General features: G+C 38.4%; 1 protein-coding gene across 1 annotated transcript in view; it reads right to left on the reverse strand.

Annotated features, from left to right (window-relative positions):
• Positions 1 to 19216, reverse strand: part of LOC149076869 (chitin synthase chs-2-like) — a 32877-nt gene extending 13661 nt beyond the window's left edge. Inside the window, exons 1-10 of the mRNA XM_089244593.1 lie at positions 19110 to 19216; positions 17640 to 17878; positions 16176 to 16348; positions 15073 to 16055; positions 10630 to 10717; positions 9650 to 9825; positions 9296 to 9375; positions 7706 to 7811; positions 6415 to 6568; positions 739 to 949 (exon numbers count right to left, since the gene is read on the reverse strand). Of these exons, the coding sequence (XP_089100719.1) occupies positions 739 to 949; positions 6415 to 6568; positions 7706 to 7811; positions 9296 to 9375; positions 9650 to 9825; positions 10630 to 10717; positions 15073 to 16055; positions 16176 to 16348; positions 17640 to 17878; positions 19110 to 19198 (2299 nt within the window). The 5' untranslated portion in view covers positions 19199 to 19216. The remainder of the gene's footprint in view (positions 1 to 738; positions 950 to 6414; positions 6569 to 7705; positions 7812 to 9295; positions 9376 to 9649; positions 9826 to 10629; positions 10718 to 15072; positions 16056 to 16175; positions 16349 to 17639; positions 17879 to 19109) is intronic.
• Positions 19217 to 22517: the final 3301 nt, after the last annotated feature.

The raw sequence follows: 22517 nt of genomic DNA on the forward strand, positions 1-22517 counted from the left end.
CTTAAGTTGGTTTTTCGTGGTTTCCCAACTTCGAGGCGAGAATGCGAGCCGAGGGCTGGTAGACCTTCAACGTGATACTTACATAGCACGATAATTCACGCATCTGCCATTTTAATACAAGATTCATTGAAAGACTGGTTATTTGTGGAGATGAAGATTACAAGGAAGAAAATTAATCACTGCCCCCACGGGAACCGCATGTGGCCATCTGGTGGAGAGGCAAAGGGGCAACTGCCAATACAAGACGGAAAATTTTATGAGGAAACAAAAACACCCTTATAAAATAATTGTATTGTGAGTAGGGGTAGCAAAATCATGTTTGTAACACCCCCTTCCCTACAAAAATGCAATCGGGCCACGCACACGTACACTTAAAATACATATTCAGGCGTGTACCAATTCGTTAGAAGTTCCTCAGAGAAATGTTTACGAAGTGTATGCGCGGTTTATATAATAGTTTGGGAGCCATGTTCTGGTTTGGTGGTTTATATAATAGTAGGTAGTGTGTATAAATTCACTTACGATCCTGAGCTTTTTTAAATACCCTTGTTGCACCGCTAGTTTCACCATTTCGAAAAGTAAATTAATGAGGAATATTTAATAAGCATTTTTAAATGGAAAATAGACAAATGGGTCGCGTGCGAAGTTGATCGTGTTGCTTATTTTTGGTCGCGGCTACAAAACTCCTGCTGTACATGATGTGTATATACACCACACAATTAAGCACAAGTGTCTTACCAGATCCCACGGGATGGATCCTCCCGCAGGCGGCCCCGAGGCTTTTGTTCCTGTTCATGAGATCGACGAGTAGCCGGACCGCCCTGGGTCGGAAATCGATGTCTCCATCCAGCGCTAAGATGTAAGTGTTTTCGGCCAAGATGGTCTTCTCCTCGACACCCAGGTCGAGCTCGATGAGTCTGTGGCCAAGCAAGTAATACATGTACATCACCTGAGATGAAAAAAAAAACTCATCTTGTACATACAGAATATATACAGATATCGATTGCATTTATCGATTTATGCATCCAAATTTTGTGTAGTTTGCGCTCCTGTTCACGTGTGCTAATCTGGAAAAGAAATGATCCAACGAGCACCGATTATTTTCACGCAGAAAAAAAAGAGGGGTTCAAGGGATAGAGCGATCCCTACCACGATTGTACTCCATGAACAACAAATGAGTGGTGGTTATAATTCGATCAAAAATCAGATCGGTGCTTTCGATGAGTTGATTCAGAGCGGAGGATTCACTGCAATGATATCTACATTGCAGTGAAGACTCACACACACACAAAAAAACTGGTGTCCATTTATAAAGGAATTCTCTTCAGGGGCAATTTGAGGGCTTTCAATTACTAATTTATTTGACTTTCAATCTTGATCACATTTTTTCTAAATTTATATTGAGTTTTGAAGCAAGTTAGCACTCATCACCCTTCCACGCGACAAAGTAAGGAGGTATCAACTGCATGTGTGTGATGGGCCTGTGAGCAAAGTAATACTTTGGGGCCCTTCCTGCCTGGTTGGAAGCACCAGTCTGTCAATTAAGATTGTTACTGTTATTCTCGATAATCATAATACAGTCGAATACCGTTGAGCAAAAATCGCATTGTAATGAAATTTTAGATTATAACGATAGAACCTCAAATAGACACAACTTCTTGTATTCAACTCCAAAAACAAATATAAATACCTTGTTCAAAAAAGTATAAATTACCCAGGACCAACCATTTGTAACAAATTCGGAAGAAAATTATCAGACCTTAGAATAAATAAAAACATCTCAAGAAAGAAATTTTCACGTTTTTGAACTCTATAACGAATTTTGAAAAGTTCATTGAAAATATAAATAGGTATAAACAAGGCAAAATTTGAAATATCTATTATAACATAATAATAATAAATAGATAAAATGAAATAAATAAATCAAGACGTGCCGTTTATTATACATAGAATTTTTTTAAGCTCTAGGACGGACCAAATGGGTAGAAGGGCTGCATAGTATATGTTTTGTCTTTTGTTCTGTTGTCTTTATTTATTTTATTTTGTATATTATTTGTATTTTGTATTCATGCATTTATGTGTGCTGTTTTGTGCACACACAATTAAAAAAACTTTTCTAATCCCTCAAAAAAAAGTTTACATAGGAATAGTGCAGTGTTCGCCAATACGCCTCTAGATGCGTGATTCTCGCATCAAAATTCAATTTTACTTCTCGAAATTTCATGGAGGAGTGAAAATACTCAAGCAATCCTCCAAAATTTTAGGTAATTTTTTTGATAGTTATATTTCGTACTGATAAAATAATAATAATGCATATAGAAATGTCCTCTCCACTTGTCAATACAAGATTCATCGAAAGACTGGTTATTTGTAGAGATGAAGGTTATATGGAAGAAAATTCATCACTGCCCCCACGGGGACTCGAACCCCGGTCTCTCGCTATTAGTTGATTGTTGACACCGTCCATGTACGGTGCCTTTCAACATATACAAGTTGTACATACGCTCCAAGATTGAAACATTCTGTCTGCTTCCATAGCTTAGATAGTAGAGCACTCGTCCGGCAAGCGAGAGACCGGGGTTCGAGTCCCCGTGGGGGCAGGTGATGGTTTTCTTCCATGTAATCTTCATCTCTACAAGTAACCAGTCTTTTGATAAATCTTGTAATAATAAATATGTTATAATGAGTTTTTTCAAACACAAATTTCTGAAAATCACCAAAAGAAACAGAATGTTCCAAAAATGATCCCGTAAAACCTGTTTCAGAGAATTAACTTGTTGGGGAAGAAGGGTTGCTCTTCTATGGATTGTTGGGAAGAAATTTTAACCAATACGGTATGCCCAGTGGTATACGCTTTTAGGAATGTTTCATATTTCTGCTGTTTCAAAAAGGAGTGGTTTCGAAAATAAATAGTTTTCGATTAAGAAAAAGATCACGTCTGAAGTTGATGCTGAACTAAATAAAAACAACGTGGGCATTAAAATACGGCATATCTCCCTCCGTGTACTCTTTCAACATTTTCGAAAAATCGGAGTAAATCAGAATGTAAAATTCAAACAGCAGTTATAGAATCCCATAGAAAAAAAAAAGACTAGACTTTTTTCAAATTTTCAAGATGTGGATGCAGCTGTCTTTACATTCGTTCAAGGTATTTTCTAGAAACACACATGGTTTCAGGACATTTTCGTTTCCGAAATGTCCCTGCTCACACTCATATGAGAAAAAAGCTTTGGGATTTGCATATGTGCTTATGGAAGCATAATAGCATTCGATTCAAATATAGCACGCGTATACTTAAGAGGAATTTGTTATTTCCTCCAGTTTCCACAATACTTGTACAAAATAATAATAATAATAACAATTACTGATTATATTTGCCTCAAATATGTTAAGTAAAACTTATCCAAAAAGAAAAAACCCAATTCCCGACTGATTTGATTTGCTTTGAGTTACTTTTTAACAACATTCTTTTTATTATCTGGAACGTAGACATGGGCGGAGATACGGGGGGGGGGGGCTCAGCGTCAAAAGTGGAGTGGGCAGATCTAATGTATATGTGAATCGACATCATCATCATCGTGCCCTCCCCAGCAATAATGGCTTTGCTCCCCCCCCCCCAGACTTCCAAGTCTATATCCGCCTATGAACGTAGATAAGTAACTTTTTCCTTAAAATCAAAATTCCGTTACAACGAATTTTTTTTAACGAATTTTAAAATTCGTAAAATTGAAAACTGCATTAGAACGAAATAATTTCTTCAGTTCCTTGGAGTTCGTTATAACGGGATTTTACAGTACCAAATAATCATTCGGTTCTCCTTGCCCATCATGGGTTAAGAGGAAGCCCTGTTATATAACAAGAACTAATGATGATACGGATCTTTCCGTGTTGTTGATTCATTCATCTCGTAGTTGTTTAAATTGTTCTCAACTTTTAGTTGAGTAAAGGTCTGGACACACATATCCGCACCGTGCCCGACACGTGCGTCGGCCGAGTGTATGTCATCACACGGTCAAAGAACAATTCTTTGCTAAGCAATGCTGCCGTTCACACATATCCGCACCGTAGCCGAGCACCGTCACCAAGCAGTTTATGTTATATTTCTACGGTGACGGTGCGGTCTCGGGAGAGAGAGCAGATATATTTTTTATATAAAAGAGCTCACATTTTTATTTTATTTCACTTCTCAATTTTTATCAATTGCGGAATTATTAATTCTATTTATTTCTCGATTTTCCTCAATTCTGGAATTGTTATTTTCATTATAATTCTGAATTTTCAATAATTCCGAAATTATTTCTTTTGTTAATTCTAATTTTTCATTGGTGCTGAAATAATTTCTTTCAATTATTTTTAATCCATCGATTCTAAAGTTTTCATTAATTTCGGAAACGGTTTCTCACATTAGTTTAAAATTACCTCCATTAATTTTTGTGTTAATTCACATTTGTGTAGTTGTTTTTTTTTGTATGGGGTATTTCTTAGCGTTCGTGTATATTCATGATGCCGATTTTCTCTTCTCCATAAAATATATGGAATCTTGTTAAAGGGAGGTGGGTGTGTTCTAAACATTTTCCGTGCCCCGAAATTGTTCAGGCACACCTGGCCCCGGTTCTGTGGCACTAGCGTAATATGTAGAAAACATATGGATAAACATTTTCACAACTTTGATGGGAAAACAAAGTTTAAAAATTATGTTTCATAGCATATAACGAAATTTTGCCGGGGAGATTTTTGTTGAAATAATAATGTAAACTTGGAAAACTAACTGGGTTTAATTTCCGATGCTCTATAAATGAATCGGAAATTAAACCCAGGTTTTTGTTTGAACATAAATTAAATAGAAAAAGGTTCGAAAATTTTTGGGTTTTTTCTTATGCGAAAATATGAGACATTTTATGTTCTCCTATATGTCTCACATAAGACGCAACATGTTAAGCCATAAATGCTCAACCCATGTCCTGTGCTCCAAATGTGGCCCTCGGAAGCATTTGATGTGGCCCGTGACAACAAAAAACAAAACAAACCTCTCAAGTGGTCTCAAGCACATTTCATAATCACTTGAGCGACTAGCGGCACACCTCCAGTTCACTTAAGTGGATCGTGATACATTTGCTATTGAGTGGTTAGTGGCACATTTCCAGATCTCTCGAGTGGTCCGCGGCACGCTTGCAGATCACTTAAGCGGCACGTGACACTTCTTTTTAGATAATTTTGGAGGATCGAGGCTCATTTCTGGATAACTCAAGAAGCCCGCGAAATATTTCAAAACAATGAAGTGGCCCACACCTTCCAAAAAGTTGAGCACCTTTGTGCTAAATATCTGACAAAGGTATTTCAGCGACTGGGACTTCGGCAATGAGTGCTTTAAATTATTATCGAATACTGGTTAGGCTTTATCATTGAATCAAGTCCCGGCAGACTAAACACCCCAATCGTTATTGATTTTAATAACCATTTGCCATCTGCAGAGGAGCCAATTTTTAGTTTAGAAGATTCCGCGTATACACACACAGAGTAAAAGATATGCGAGCTCTTTCGTACAATGTGCTCCTACTGAGCTGAGATACACTTCTCCGAGGTGTTATCGGAATTTGACACCACCTGCCCCTACAGATGATTATATTTATGATGGCGGCTGACTCTGAATAAAAACGAGTGTGTACGTGAGGAAGAGAGTACCGCTCTCACCCACACGGATTGTTTTAATTTATATATATATATATACAAAAAATCTATTGGAGACCAATCCAAAATAAAAATTTCTATAGAAAATATACACGCACACATATACAGATAGATAAAAAAAATTATATATGATTGTTACAGATGATTATACAGATTATTTACAGAAATGTTTAGAACAATTAATTATTGTTAATTTACGCTAGGGCTATTATACTATACGAATCTTTCTTGTTAATTAATTTACTGAACATTTTTATTACATCGAATCGGTTGCGTTAAAGCTTTGAAGCAATCGACACAGCTTCAATAAGCTAGTAGTCAGCATACGGCAGCGACACGGGCAACACACGGAAATGTGTGGTCTGAAGAGGAACGAGCCGAGATCCTGGCACGGTGCGGATATGTGTGTCCAGACCTTTATTTATTAATTGGTACACAGGGATACAACAAAAACGGCGACATGACCACAGGAAAAATTGCTACCGCAGGGAGTCTCCCGTCGAAGGGTTAGCGCACCAACCTCTCGATGAGTATAAAAACAAGTCTGCCGTTCGGAATCGGCAATAAATTGTAGGTCCCGGTCTAATTAGTCCTCGTGTGCAGAAAATGACCGTGGTGCGACAAAAATGATCGATGATCAATTTATTAATTTACATATTGAGGGAGAATATGCACGCAGAAAGGCTCTCTGTATAACGTATGGGAAATACAAGTAGAGTGACAGACCTGACTCCACCTTTTCTTGTGCCTGATGAGTTCTTTGTTCTTGAGATGGACGTACAGGGGGTTGCCACCGGGAAGTGTCCAGACCAGGCGACCGCCGTATGGAGTCAATATTCTCGTGGGTGGTTTCAGTTCCATCGGCACTTCGTGCACTTTTCTGTTTCATAAAGAAAGAAAACGTTGTGAAACCATTATTTTGCGTTTCTTTTGTATATTAGTTGGAATAATATTTATTAATGAAGTAAGCCGAGTGGGGGGGGGGGGTCTCTCCATCTATTCGGGTGTCGATGCTCTTCGTCCCGAAATTATACATAAATACAGGACAGTGTAATGCAGGGGTCATAAATGTTTCAGACTTTACGGGCCAAATTAAAACTTTCCATCATGATCACAAGCCATCTCAATATACTACTATATATACTACTTGACCGCACATACAACTCGTACACATTCCTCTGCGGGATCACTAATGAATCGGAACACGCCGCTATGTGTGTGCTCCAAGTGTATGTGTGGCTCTAACGTATTTATGTTGCTAGAGTTGAGCTTGTTTCGTTTTCTTGTTGGTGCTGCCATCTGCTTTCCATATGCTGAAGTGAAGATCAGTGCCGTCTTAACGCATGGGCACACCCGGGTACGGCCCAGGGGCCTCACGAGTAGAGGGGCCTCATAAAAATGAGATCTGATTAAAATTTTACTAGAACTTACCAAGTACGGCATCAGAAAAGCCACTTGGCCCGGGGGCCCACGATGCTTTTAAGACGGCCCTGGTGAAGATGATGAATGATTGAAGATGATTGATGATTAAGTTGATTGAACTTTCATGTTTTGTTTGTGTTATGTTGAAGGTCTGCCTGCTCTCTGAGGAGAAGCTTTTGTAAATATAAATGCGGGTAAAAAAGTTTACTCTATTAATTTACTTTATACGTAACAGTTCACGTTATTTGCTTATAATGCCGTTTTTTCCCCAATTTTCCTTTGTTTTTCGAATTGGAATATCTCAGTGAATATCGCACTTAGAAATGTGGAACTTTTTTGTTTGCATTAGGAGAGAAAGGGCAACAACTTTCTAATTGGGTTTTTGAGCACAGAGTGTCCGCATGTAATGTTAATTTTTTTGTTTTAATAACTATAAAACCCCCTTGCAACATGAATAACATATTTGAGTACTACGCGTTATTTGGATGATTTTTCTGATGGGAAGTGTGCCCCTAAGATAAACGGTTAGCCAGTAAAAAGCCGTACGCCCTGTTATCTATGCACCCTGTATATAAAAGACATTGCAGTGACTCACCTGGCAGCCGAATCGATGACACTGACGAAGTCTTTGACGAATCTGTTAACGACAACTTCGTCGTCATCGCCGCTGGCCGTGAATGCGTCGTCGAAAAGGATGTGAACTGTTCGAGAAATATTAAAGCTTACCGTGAGACGTTTTACGTTAATTTCAACGAATAAATTTCGGAATGAAAATTTAAAGGCTACACATGTTATCATCAATTTTTGTTGTTTCAGTTTAAAAAAACAACCAGGTTTTGAGAGTAAAAATACAGTGTGTCACAAAAAAAAAAAATTATTTTGTGACGCGCTGTATTTTCACTCTCAAAACTGGTACAGGGTAATTTTTGGACACATTCTGAACACTTTTTAAATTGGAATCATACTTTTACGACGGGCGGTTAATGAGATAAAGGCCGTGCTAGTACTCACACGACACCCTGTATAATGCACTACCTGAATAATCGTGAGTAATCATTCTGTAAAATCTTTTCATTCTTAAGGAAACAGATATTTTCTAGATATTATGCTGAGGTGAGCTCGGCAAGAAGTCATCTTGTCTTCGTCTTAATATCCCTCTTATCTCTTTCTTCATTTTTGTTTGCCAACTAAGTGAATACTTTAATAGTCAATTGCGACCAATAAAGCTTACAAAGTTAAGGAAAGTGGCCATTTATCGCTGAAAAATCGCCAACGGTGTGAAATGAAGAGCTGTTGCAATTGAATGAAAATGTATTTCACGACAAAATTCTGACAATTGGCAATATTTTTGCCAAGAAATAAAGATGTCTCTTGTATTAATTATGCAAATTTCCCATATTTTTATCAATAAAATATGGTAATTCCAATCACAATTGAATAGTAGTTTCATGCACAGTATTTGATTGCATCTGATTATATTTTTTTTGTCAAAAAAAAAAGTTTGAAAATTCAACCTAGTTTGTAACGACTACTGGTTATAACGAAAAAACTTTGCGGAATCTTCGATGTCGCTATGCGAACCGGACGAGCACACCGACCATTATACCACAGAGACGTGACCTTTCTTCCTTTAAAACACGCACACTAGCGTAACTTGCTTAATAGAGACATAGCAGCCTCTCATAATTTCAGCGATTGGCCTCTAGGTGGCGGCTGTAGAGACATGATTTTTTTCTGGACCCAAGTTGCATCAAATCAAAAGATTTTCCTAGATATTATACCGAGGTGAACTTGGAAAAGAAAAGTTTTTTTTTGTCTCTACTGAGAATTGAACCCAGGACCTCTTGCAAACCGGGGGCAGAGAAAAAAAATCACCTGTTTGCACTGCCGCCACCCCGAGGCCAATCGCTGAAGTTACGAGAGGCTGCAGTCTCTACTCAGCAAATTACACTACTGAGCGTGTTTTCATAACGGTCAGTGCTCTTACTCCTGTTGCAAGAAGTCCTGGGTTCGGTAGAGGTGACAAATTTTTCTTTCTGAAATTCACTTCAGCATAGTACCTAGAAAATTTGATTTGATGTATCGCGGGCCGATGGATAAAATCTTCCATCTCTGTTATTTCGGTAGTTATTTTCCCAATAGAGTGCCTGTGGGTACCAGAAGGGGGAAAAAAACCACAACAAACCTTCCAAAAGGTAATAGTCGGGATCTGGTGCCTTTAGGTACAGCTGGGCATTCTTCCTCGCCGACTGGTCCTCGTCCATTCTGAAAGACAACGTAAATGTTTGGACACTGTTGAGAGAAAAGTATCTACTGGGCATTATGAATACAGTACAATATTAGTCAATTTAAATTTAGCGGGCTTTTAAGCGTGTGTTACCATTGAACGCAGGGCCCTCTTAACAGCTTCACGGGCCTCGCAGGAGAGCATAAATCTTACATAACTGATATTGATTGTTACATAATGTGTGGTGCACCCAGAGGCCCCCGGGGTGTGCCCAGGTGTTGAGACGGGACCCTGGTGGAGAGGCATCCTTACCTCATGATCGACTTGAGAAGTTGCTCCATTTCTTCGGGAGTCTCGTGCCACATCGTTGCGCACGCGTAGATCCTAGGCGTAGTATTCGGTACAGCTTGGCGAGACGTCGTTTCCTTATACCCGAAATCCTCACAATCATCGCTAATGGATTCAACCGAAATAGCGTATTGTTCTTTCTGTAACGAGAGGTCATTTTTTTTAGTGTACATTCATTTTTCAATTAGTAATATCCATCAAAAACCGTATTCACCCATATTCAGGGGTGAATGCGCGAGGCGGCGGGAAGATGGGCGCTCGTGCCCATCCTCCAAGTTGACAAAAATTAGAGAAAAAAACATTTCGGGAAAAAATATTAATACATCTAAAGAAAATATCTTTTATATGCTATTTTAACTAATTTCTGTTAATTTAAATGCTTTTTTGAAGGGTGGAAATTCAAAATCGAGGCCCCGAGTGAAATAAAAAATTAGCCGAGGCACAGTTTCAGAGCACTCAAGTGACCGCAGCACATTTCACATCACTAAGGGTCGTATTCACAGACATTGTTTAAACTGTAGTCACAATTTTTGGATAAGAGATCAATATAGATTGGTTAAAAACCTGAATTTAACCAATATCCGTGTCGATCTCCTATCAAAATATTGTGACTATAGTTTAATCCATGTCGGTGAATACCGCCCTTAAGCGACCTGTGGCACAGTTCCAGAGCACTCAAGTGACACGCAGCCCAGGACCAGATCCTTCAAGTGGTGTGCGGCACATATAAATCACTTAAGTGGCCCGAGGCACAGTTCCGAGCACTTAAGTTGCCACGGCACATTTACAGATTGCTTGAGTAACCTACGGCGCACTCTCTTAAAGGTCAAACACTTTGGTGTAAGGCAGGAAGTTCGTGCCGCACTTCGAAAAACATATTCATAGCCTACCACAAACAGTTATGCATGAATCTCTTTGTTATATCAGGAATTAAACGGTGTTACCTGATCCGGGGTGGCTCTAGTTTTCCTCCTGTTCAGGACGAGCGACTGATCCATCAGAACTGAGCAATACATCGGATTGACGAACAATCTTTAGGAGGCAACGAGGAAAAATACATACTGTTATGATGTGAGTTTCGATGATTGCAAAGTTATGTACTGAATAATCATGAAAATGAATGAATGCATCTTTTTTTGTTTCTAAACTGGTTAATTGATAAAAAGTGCTTTCCAACAATTAAATTGATAACAAGTGCTTTCCAACAATTGACTTCATAACAAGTACTTTCCAACAATTGACTTAATAACAAGTGCATTCCAACAATTAACTTGATAACAAGTGCTTTCCAACAACTAAATTGATAACAAGTGCTTTCCAACAATTAACTTCATAATAACAAGTGCTTTCCAACAATTAAATTAATAGCAAGGGCTTTCCAACAATTAAATTAATAACAAGTGCTTTCCAACAAATAACTTCATAATAACAAGTGCTTTCCAACAATTAAATTAATAACAAGTGCTTTCCAACAATTAACTTCATAATAACAAGTGCTTTCCAACAATTAAATTAATAACAAGGCTTTCCAACAATTAAATTAATAACAAGGCTTTCCAACAATTAACTTGATAATAAGCGCTTTCCAACAATTAACTTGATAATAAGCGCTTTCCAACAATTAACTTAATAATAAGCTCTTTCCAACAATTAACTTGATAATAAGCGCTTTCCAACAATTAACTTAATAATACGCGCTTTCCAACAATTGACTTGATAACTTGATAATACGCGCTTTCCAACAATTGACTTGATAACTTGATAATACGCGCTTTCCAACAATTGACTTGATAACTTGATAATACGCGCTTTCCAACAATTGGCTTCATAACAAGTGCATTCCAACAATTAACTTGATAACAAGTTCTTTCCAACAATTGACTTGATAACAAGTGCTTTCCAACAATTGACTTGATAACAAGTGCTTTCCAACAATTAACTTCACAATAACAAGGCTTTCCAACAATTAACTTCATAATAACAAGGCTTTCCAACAATTGACTTGATAACAAGTGCATTCCAACAATTAACTTGATAATAAGTGCTTTCCAACAACTGACTTCAAACAACTGACTTCATAACAAGTGCTTTCCAATAACTGACTTCATAACAAGTGCTTTCCAACAATTTACTTGAGAACAGCAACTTTCCAACTGTTTGCTTTCGAATAGTAGCTTCATAACAATAACCTTGATAGCAAGGTTTTTTTCAACAATTACCTTGATCTATTCAACAGATAACTTAAGAACACGTTTTTTAAAAACAAATAACTTGCTGGAATGAGTTTTCTGATAATTAATGGTTAGAATTTACTTGAAAAGAATGATTTTTTAGAATTTATTTGACAATAATGGATTTTCGTCAACAATAACTTGATAATAAGAGCTTTTAAACTATGATCCTGACAACAGTACCCCTTTCCACTGTGATAGCAATAATTTATTAAAAAATCTAAGTAGTTTTTATAACAATGATTTTTTTTAATAACAAACCTAAAGACAGTACTCAAAAAATTACCTTTGTTTCTCCTTGTCTTTTAAGCAATTTTCATCAAATGATAATCCTGACAAAATGGACTCTTGAGTAACTATCTTGACAACAATAACAACGTCAATACAATCAGCTATTGAATCATTTTTTTATGGGGATGAAGATTGCGTTCATCGGTTAGACTAATGATGGGCAAACTACAGCCCGTGGGTGGAATGTGGGCCGCTTGGAGGTTTTTTTCGGCCCGTCTCATATTTTAGAGGAATAGGATAGAAATTTACAATTTCAATGTGTTAAAAAGTTTTTAAGGGATGTTAGATTTTTTGCTTATGCAAAAAGGGAGCGTATACGAAATGAAAATCGGTTTAAGAACTATGCAAAAAAGGGAACACGCCCTAATAAATATGCATAAAGTTATTAAAACATGCTTATTTATTTTAACAGTTGTAATGGATAAACCATTGTATCTTATTTTCCATGAAACCATGGCAGCATTCAAAAAATAAAACATATCCTTCCACTTCACTTCTAATAGCATGACAATTCCAATTATGAATCGATATCAGTCTGTCCCGCCAAAATTTTTTATTTCGATTTTTTGGCCCGCTCTTAAAAATGTTTGCCCATCACTGGGTTAGACTTTTTTTTTTTTGTGTGGAACATTGAAACTTGTGTAAGAAAAAGATGAGAGAGAGAGTATTGCCACAAGTGCAGCCATTCAAGATCAGACACCCTAGAGGTGATGACCTAAAGGTCTTCAACCTTACAAACACGGCGGGCCGAATTGAAACTTCCCGCGATGCCCGCGGGCCACCAACTTATGTAATTTAGTGCCATCTTAATAGAAGGGGCCAATGGAGTCCCGAGTTAAACAGGGACAAAAAGGATTGAAGGCTTTTATTTGTTCTGAAATTATTTATTTTATTAATTATTAATTTTAATTAGTTCTGAAATCACTTTTTTCATTAATTCCGAATGAGTTTTTGATTCAATACCATTTGATTAATAGAGCCCGAAAGTTTAGGCACAAAAAATGCTTAAAATAGGCACTAAACAAAAGGCATTTATTTCTTACCGAAGAAAGGAAAAATAACTTAATATAAAGTTGCTAAGGGTCCAAACACTGGCTAAAACATCGGTTGCACTTGCTTCGTCCACTGTTTCAATTATAGTTTAACTTTTTTTTTGGATCATAATGTAGTTATTATAAGTTGATTTCATGCCAAAAAAAAAAAAATTAAGTGTTCGTGGTTCCTCAGAATTAGGTCGATTCCAGGACCACCGTTATCAGACCGTAGACAAAATGAGCATGGGGGCTCCATTTCTTGGGTTGAAACACAGTTACCTTGTTTTATATAGTTATAAAAAAAAAATTCAACTTTTTTTTTCATTTATATTGCAACGCATGCGGGAGGCTCGTTGTTGCCGAACTTGTCACACACCTCTGAGAGCAGCATTGGTTAATTTAATCGAACACTAAATATGCCCTGGTTTTTTTTAGTACATTCATAGTGTAAAAAAAATCAAATCAAAACAACATGCACCCCAGGGTCAAAGCCCCCTATCAGCTACTTCCGTTTCGGTGTGAGCCATGACAGCAACTGATTCGGACAGTGATCGGTCAGCTATACATTATACAACGTAGTCCAATGCTTGAGCGAGATATATATGTAAATCCTGGAAGAAACAAACTTCTTATTTTTCCTCATACAAAGGGTTACGTTCATCTGAAATAAAAACATTCGTGTCTAACAGTATTCTGCCAAAGTAAAGTTGGTGCATGACACCACAAAGTCTTCTATATCTCAGGCACTTACACCGCTAGTTTCGCTAATTTAAAATGGGATTGGGAGAGGAAGTACTAAGAATTTGAGATTTTAAGAAGAGTAATTATATATTTTTTGACGTTCTCTCAATGTTCAAAATATCCAAGTTCTTCAGAATATGGCTTCTGAAATTCACGAATGAACATGCAACAAAGTTAAATTAGGAATTTATGACACAAAAAAAAAATCGAAAAGGCATTTTTACATTTAAAAAATTTTGAAAATAGGCAAAAGAAAAAAAGGCATTTATGGCATTTAGCCTGGATTTGCGGACACTACTGATTAAATTAATCAAATCTGATATTAATTTTTTAAGAGTGACTTAGTATGTAAGCAAATGTGAATGACCTAGAGAGTGAGAAATATGATCAACAAAGAGATTGACCTAGAGAGCGAGGGGTCAGGTCCGTCATTGAGAAAAAGAGTGACCGATTATGAAAGCATGTGAGCAAACAAGTGACCTAGAGGAAATGAAAGCATGTGAGCAAACAAGTGACCTAGAGGAAATGAAAGCATGTGAGCAAACAAGTGACCTAGAGGAAATGAAAGCATGTGAGCAAACAAGTGACCTAGAGGAAATGAAAGCATGTGAGCAAACAAGTGACCTAGAGGAAATGAAAGCATGTGAGCAAACAAGTGACCTAGAGGAAATGAAAGCATGTGAGCAAACAAGTGACCTAGAGGAAATGAAAGCATGTGAGCAAACAAGTGACCTAGAGGAAATGAAAGCATGCGAACAACCAAAATAGTAATATAGAGAGAAGGGGTATATTTAACGGGGGGGGAGGAGGAGGGGTTAAGCAAGCCATAACCAAATGCGGCAAATTTGTGGGTCAAGAAAATTAGACTGGAATGAGTGAAGGAAATTAAAATTTTTATAATACACTTCACTCTTAGTTTGAAAAATAGATGTCAGCACTAAAAACATCACGCACAACACTGGATATGCACTCAGACCTTTAGGTACACATACAGCTACACTTCCGGCACGACTCATTCGATAGTAAACATGCCCATGGCGATAGGACCGGAGTTGTGCTCGTTTTGAAAGAAAAGAAAAAAAAAACTCACTTTTGTGTGGAAGCCAATCTTTCATTATTTGGAGCCCATATGTGAAACGTCGTCCAAATCTGCGACAGGAACCACAATATCCAAAGCCAACCTTTTTCACCGGAGAAAAATCCACCGAGAAAGTTTTGATCAGGGCACTGCCAGAATATGTAAGGAGAGAATTCTTTGAACGCGCACTCGGATTCCGCTCTCCGTCCGCACACGAAAGCCATCAACGTGAGCGTGAACGGTACAGTCAGGCACAGCGGCAACGAGAAACTGAAGGTCTGGATCCCGATTTTACAGGCGAACTTGGCGAAACTATAACACACGAAAGACGCGACGACGTGCACCACAAACGCCATTATCGGCAGGCTGGTGTTCGACACGATGTCCAGAGTGATTTGTCGGAACTGGGGCTGAACTCTACCCGGAATGTCTTTCTGTTCCGTCGGCAGCCAGTGAACCGTTATCGGACGAGACTTGAAAGCGCCGCCGTCGCCGAAGTCCGCGAACATACCGCCGACTTCCTCGCCGTTTAAGTGAAGACACAAACACGAGAAAAGTACGAGACAAAAGATCTTTATCACAGATATAAACGCGTACGCGAAGAACCTGCTCGTCGCCAGGTCGCGTTTCACCGACTGCAGGCAGGACATTTTCCCGAACCGCGTGTCCGCAAAGTTCTCCCACCAACCGACGGACGTCAGGCCGCACGCTACCAGCGACAACACCGTCAGCGTCGGGGCGTCATCCGCTTCTCGGTGTTCCCAGAGAACCTGTCCGAGCAACTGGAACACGAACGCCGCTACGCTCATCGACGGCTGTATCCATGAACGTAGATCGGTCCTCTTCCTGCCGAATTCACCGAGCATGTTCAGGAAAGCTGGCACGAGGCAGATGGCGTTGGACCACGCCGTCGATTTGGCGACGTCCCAGTTCGGTAGCACGACTAAAACCAGAAGCACCAGGCCGGAAGCGTTTGCGATTTCGGCAAGCAACACCTGCGACACACAAAGAAAGACAGTATTGAGGAAACAAACGTCTTAGAGCGGCGCATTGGGAATAACGTAAAAGAAAGTTATAGAAACGAATGATCTCTCTCGGAAAAAAATCTCACTCACCATTAAGAAAGTTTTCAGTTTTGGTTTCTTGTAAGCCGTGAACAAACATATTCTGAGGCTCTTCAAGAAAGTTAGGATTTCGGGGAAAGCCAAGCATAAAAACAAGCACAAGATCCAGCCCCGCCTTTCGCCGTCGGTCAGAATGACGCTGTAGGTTTTGTCCGCTCCCAGACCTGAAATTAGGTGTCGGACATCGATGTTGAACGAAAAATCACTAAATACGAAACCAAATACATATCAAGGGAATAACATTCAACAAAATATGCAAAAAAGGATTTTATTTTTGTATTTTATGTAGGACAGTTTATGGTTATTTCAGGGGATTTCGAACTGTGCGTCGTACCTCACCAGGAAAGCGTCAGTTTCCCCCTGGAAGGCTTCCGAAGAAATTTTTTTTAAAACCACTTACAAGGAAAAGGTCCCAAGGTGTCGTCCTCAAAGAATTATGAAACAATTGAAGAATATTCATCTCACCCAGAAACCCCATGAAAACGAAACCTTCAGCGGTGGAGTGCCATTATCCAAGCCGTAAAAAATTGTTAAAATGAAACAGATACTCATCGCCTCTTGGGTATCTTGGCGATATCTATAAAAATGTCTTTTCGCTCTTTTTATAAAGCTCTAGCTCTCTATTTTCTTTTCTTTTTCCTTCTTTTCCTCTTTCTTTTTTTATGCAAGTGATAGTGCTTCCCACCAACTCCAAGAACAATAAAACGAGGAAGATAAATACACAACCTTTTTTATTACTTATACTGTGCTCATATCCCTATGCTACTCTGAAAGGAAGAAACAAAACAGCGTCACCCTTCTTTTGTTATCAAACTTTGAATAAAAGCTGCCGCCCATTGGCAGTTGATCTGATGGGTTGTGGGGAATGAAAAAAATGTTGGATGCAGGTTGGGAGCTGGGCTCGTTATTATCGAAATAAAAGGGTTTTAAGAAGGCGAAATATCCCGTTATTGCCGAGATACAGGAGACATCAAGTTAGGCAAGATATCACGTCAATGTCGTTGTAATGGTCAGTATTTTCGTGATATAGGGTGTGTGGAGGCACATCTACTTTTAGGGAGCCTATGGAAAGTGTGAGTAGATTGTGCAAACAGTAGATTCTCCAAAGCACAAAGTGATCCGCTGCTATGTTCAGATCAATCAAGCGCGCGCGCGGCCCATCTGCAGTACACTTAAGTTGGCGGATTTACATTCGTAGATCATTTAAGTGACCTGCGATGCTGTTTCAGATCACTTGGTTAAGTGGCCCGGGATACGTTTTCAAATCAATGAAGTGAACACCTTACCTTTGATGTACGGAGGTGCATGTACGGTTAAGTAGTACTATAGTAGTAACTTATTTTTCAGTATTTTACGCAGCATATTTTTCAGTTTCACTATCGTTCTCTATCACTTGCGCAATATTTAGAATGATTTAAAAAAAACTGAAATAACAAATCTAATTTAGAGGCCTACCTATTCCTTTGCGGCATATGTCGAATTTGCGCCGTTTCTTGATGACTGAAGTCATAAGAAGGACCGTCGCCTTGCAGGTCACCGCACACGCCAGAATCACGACGAACACCAGCAGATAGACGAACGCCTTCAACGACTTCGCGAAGAAATCGAACAACCTCGACTCAGTCGCCTCGTCGTCGTTGGAATCGCCGAATTCCATGAACGCGTCCCATTTCTTGGCACCGACTGAGTCATTACTTCATGAAAGAAAAGAAAAATTACAAGTGATGAGATGCATATGTTACGGTAAACGTGATAAATTCGGTTACATATGCATAATCGCCAGCAGTTGGGCAATTTTTTTACCACTTTTACCGGTGATAATGCATAGTACCCAAGCGTCGCGTCGTTGGTGAACATGATAAATCATACTACAGTAACACCCCTCTTAACGGTCACCCCTCAGATGCGGTCACCACTTTCTTGCGGCCAAATAATAATTTCACATTGTATAACAAAAGTATGCATTTCAAACCTCTAATTAACCATCACTCCTCTTTTATGGGCGATTGTTTTTTTTGTCCAGTCGGTGTCCGTAAAAGAGAGGTTTTGCTGTACATGATATATTATGTATATGCTATTGCCAAAGTCCAATAACAAAAGACATGATTCGGGATTATCGTCAGGTTGGCGTATTTTTTCGTGAAAGTTATGTCCACGGTCGTTATGGCAATATAAATGCGGTAATATTTTTTCCCTTCAAATTTTGGCTGAAAAAGCTATATGCTTATATAATTATTTCTTTAGTTTTTTCCCGGATATTATGCATAATCGCAGATAAAGGCGGTAAATTTCAAGTATTTTTCAGATTTACCAACGACACTTGGTTATTATGTATAATTACCTGTAAAAGTGATAATGTTTTCAACATTTATAACATTCCCAACGATGCATGTGTATTATGCATAATCGCCAGTAAAAGTGATAATTTTTTTAGTATTTATCAAATTTACCAACGCCTGGTATTATGCATATTCGTCGGTAAAAGTGATAAATTTATCAAAAGATGATTGGTAATCATGCTCAATCAACCATTAGTAATCATAATTGGTAATCAATCAAATAATAATCTTTTAAATACATAGGTTATTATGTATAATATATAACCGATTTATCACATTTACCGTAACACATACAGTATGTCCAATTAGACGAAAACGAAATTCTCGGTTGCTTTGATTCTAGACTTTTTCAACCCTCGAATGCTATCCGCATTCTAAGTTTAATTGGGTAAAGTTTTACCCCGGGTAGCATTCCAGGGTTGGAGCACTCGTAACTTAATTTTACTATCTTGAGCCGGATCATCATTACAAAAGCATTAACAAGGCGACGTTTCTTGTATGAAATGGGGAACAATACCAGAACAATACCAAATGAAGAACAATACGCAGAGCAATACCAAGTTGTAGAGGTTGCGACGACACTCACCTTACTAGGCTCTCTTGTCGAAGCAGTTGATCGGAATCGAGATTCTGGCTGTCACTGCGTCCGCCACCTTCGTCGGCAGTTGCTGTCATTTCAGACTCTTGCTGAGACCCATAAAGTAATTATGACAAGTAATTAATTCGTCTGTGAAAGAGAAATAGTATTACACGTAATTACGATTGATTCAAATACTCGAACTGAAGTCGTTTCTTCTAACCACAGAATTTTCACATATCACTTGTACGACAAAATATCTTGTCACACATTTGGTTTTGAACAGAGCCAAAACTAGGGGGAGGGCGGCAACTGCCCCGGTTGGCAAAATCTAGTGAGCGGATAAAAAACAGGTAGGTTGTGAATTTCAACTATGTAGGGGCACCTGTACATCACTTGCCCGGGATGCACATGATGCGTTTAAGATGGCCACAAAGTCGATGCGCTGCCACGAGGTTGGAGCCCTGCCAGCCTATGGGGAGGCATATTCATGAATTAATAGCTTTGATTTTAACCATCACCAGGAAAAAAGCACCCATACAAGAACTCTGACTGAAACTGAAATACAGTACAAACCTCTCTATTACGGACACCAACAGGACAAAAAAAATCATCCGTAAAAGAGGGGTGACCACTAATCAGGGGTTTGAAATGCATACTTTCGGTATACAATGGGAAATTATTATTTAGCCGCAAAAGAGGGGTGACTGCATCTGAGGGGTGACCGTTAAGAGTGGTTTTACTGTAATCATGATGCTAATCATTGAATCAATCAGAATGTGCTCATCCGAGTTGTCGGTGAATATCTTCTGAGTACGGAATCAAGCACCCATCCGCAATGGTTCAAGTGAGCACCATTACCCCCCCCCCTCCAAGGGTATGTATGTCGGGACCCGAGACAAATCTTCTTTTTTTTTTAACTTCATAAATTCACTATAGTCCCACCAATATCTCAGTCCAGGTTGTGGGGGCCATTCATGGGTGAACACCGAGATGCTCGCGGGAAAGGGAAAATTTTATTCCCTTTCCCCGCGAAACACTTGGAAAAATAATTTATTTATTTTCCAATCTAGTCGCGGAGCACCAAGACATCTTTGAGAGCATAACACAGTTTGGAAACCCGGCTTTAGGGGGATGAATTTTGAGAAATCCCTTCTTAGTGATTTTCTACATTTTCAAATCAGAAACTACTGACCGAATTTCATATTTATAGCTTGAATGGTTTTGTCTCGGTGAGATGAATCAGTTAGTCAGTCAGGACATGTTATTTTATATGTATAAATTAGATGTCTCACTTGGAGCGGCAAAACCAGTTTTTTGTTCAAAGATGGACGACCAGTCCCCCTCTCCCATTTTGGCATGAAGCAAGCTTTGCTCACAAGAATTCGGTGGAAAATTCTCTGTCAATCAATCCTGAAATTTTCCTCCTCAACTAACGAACGTGTTGAGTTTTCGTAATGTCGTGTTTGTCTTCGCTCGTATCACTGGTGTCACCGCAATAGACAATATTGCCAAATGCCAAAACAAACATGAAGCGTTATCGGGATCATACGATGAACGCAATTGAAAATATGTGTATGTAATTCATGGTGTGCGTGTGTTTAAATCACCTGCAGAGTTCCGTTTTCCTCGTAGGATAAGCTGATAACGGACCCAGTGAATCCAATCAAAACTAAAATAAGATTGAGAAACAAAATCTCTGGAATTCGTGTCTTGACAAACGTAATACTTACTTTGAAAAAGAATTTGTGGGGGAGGGGCTGTCGAAGATTCCGGCTATAATATAAACTGTAGCGATAGATCAAAGTTAGCTATAACTTGATAGGTGTTATGAAAACATGACAGTCCTTATATACCGGTCACTTTTCTATTAGATAAATCATGGTTTCTGGAGAATGATAAGGAGCCAGATTTTACAAGATCATGTAATTTAATTTAAAATTATCGCTAAATACTACTTACATGAATTCAATATGTACCAAACTAATTGAGATAGAGAGATACTTCGTGAAAAATTCAACCTTAAAATTATTCAAAAAAAACATACAGGGTTCTATTTTTTGATTGAGCGCAGGTCTTTTTAATGATTTTTTTCCCCAGTGGATAATTTTTTTTCTCTCGCGTAAATACAATAAGCCTTTCAGACACTGTAAGCACAAATGCGGGGGTTGTTCACTGTAGATATGTATACATTTTTTAATCTTAGGAAGTTAAACCCTGACTTGAAGTATTGTGGGTGTTTTGAGTCAGAAACATGATGAACATGAACTTGGGGAGGGGTGGGGGGGGGGGGTAGTCATCAGGAGGAGCCACTTGAAGTTGGTTTCTTGAGAACTTGCTGTTCTTTCAAGATGGTTTTCAGGAGAAGATGCCTCCGAAATAAATGTGAATTACATAAAATTTATGTATAGCAATATGTATATATAGCAATATCTTTTCATGTGAATAGAAATATACCCTGCATCATCTTAGTTAAAATAATTTGAATGAGATGAATTAATTCTTCACTTATGAAGATCAAAACTTTAATGTGTACAATTTTGCGTGTCAGGACTAAATTTCGTTTCTTTTTCTTTATGTGACAAACCGTGTTTGAATAATTTTTGAACTTCCTGGTGATTTTTAAGCAGTTTTCGATGCTAACTGATGCTTTATTTAAAATAAATGAATAGTTACTACAGCGAAACCCCTCTTAACGGTCACCCCTCAAATGCGACTACCCCTCTTTTACGGCCAAATATTAATTTCCCATTGTATAAGAGAAGTATGCATTTCAAACCCCTGATTAATGGTCACTCCGCCTCCTACGGAAGATTTTTCCCCCCCGTTGGTGTCCGTAAAAGAAAGGCTTTACATGTACATCCTTTAAGATTAAAAACAGTTCACATTCCTTGTAGTTTACAGATGAATAGCATTTGATTCGAAAAATTTCTGCTTGAACAATAAAAACTTGACGCAATACACAGATGAAATCAAAATGTACTGGCAGAGAAAAGCCAATTTCGGCCACTGGCTAATTGTAAATAATCTCAAATTTGCTAGATGTTACAGACAGATAGGCTGCAAGAGAAGGAGGAGGAGTCACAACTTCGACATACACAGTAAAATCTCTCTTTTGCGGTCACCGATGGTACAAAAATAATTGTCAGTAAAAGAAGCGTGACCGTAAATCAGGGGTTTGAAATACATACTTTTATTATACAAGGGAGAAATTATATATTATTTGTCCGTAAAAGGGGGGTGACCGTTAATCAGGGATTTTACTGTATTCATGTCTAGCAAAGAATAATTGAAAAAAAAATTATTATTATATTCGAAAAAAAATAAATATTTGCTGAAATTTATGGCTTAATTGCATTTTTTGAATATCAATAATGCAAAAACATTTTAAAAATTCCAAAAATGAATGCTGAGGTG

Source organism: Pholcus phalangioides, unplaced genomic scaffold, assembly GCF_987345545.1.
Source record: "Pholcus phalangioides strain wild (caught in Gottingen) unplaced genomic scaffold, Ppha-v1.0 ptg000015l_1, whole genome shotgun sequence".
Classification (NCBI taxonomy): Eukaryota; Metazoa; Arthropoda; class Arachnida; order Araneae; family Pholcidae; genus Pholcus; species Pholcus phalangioides.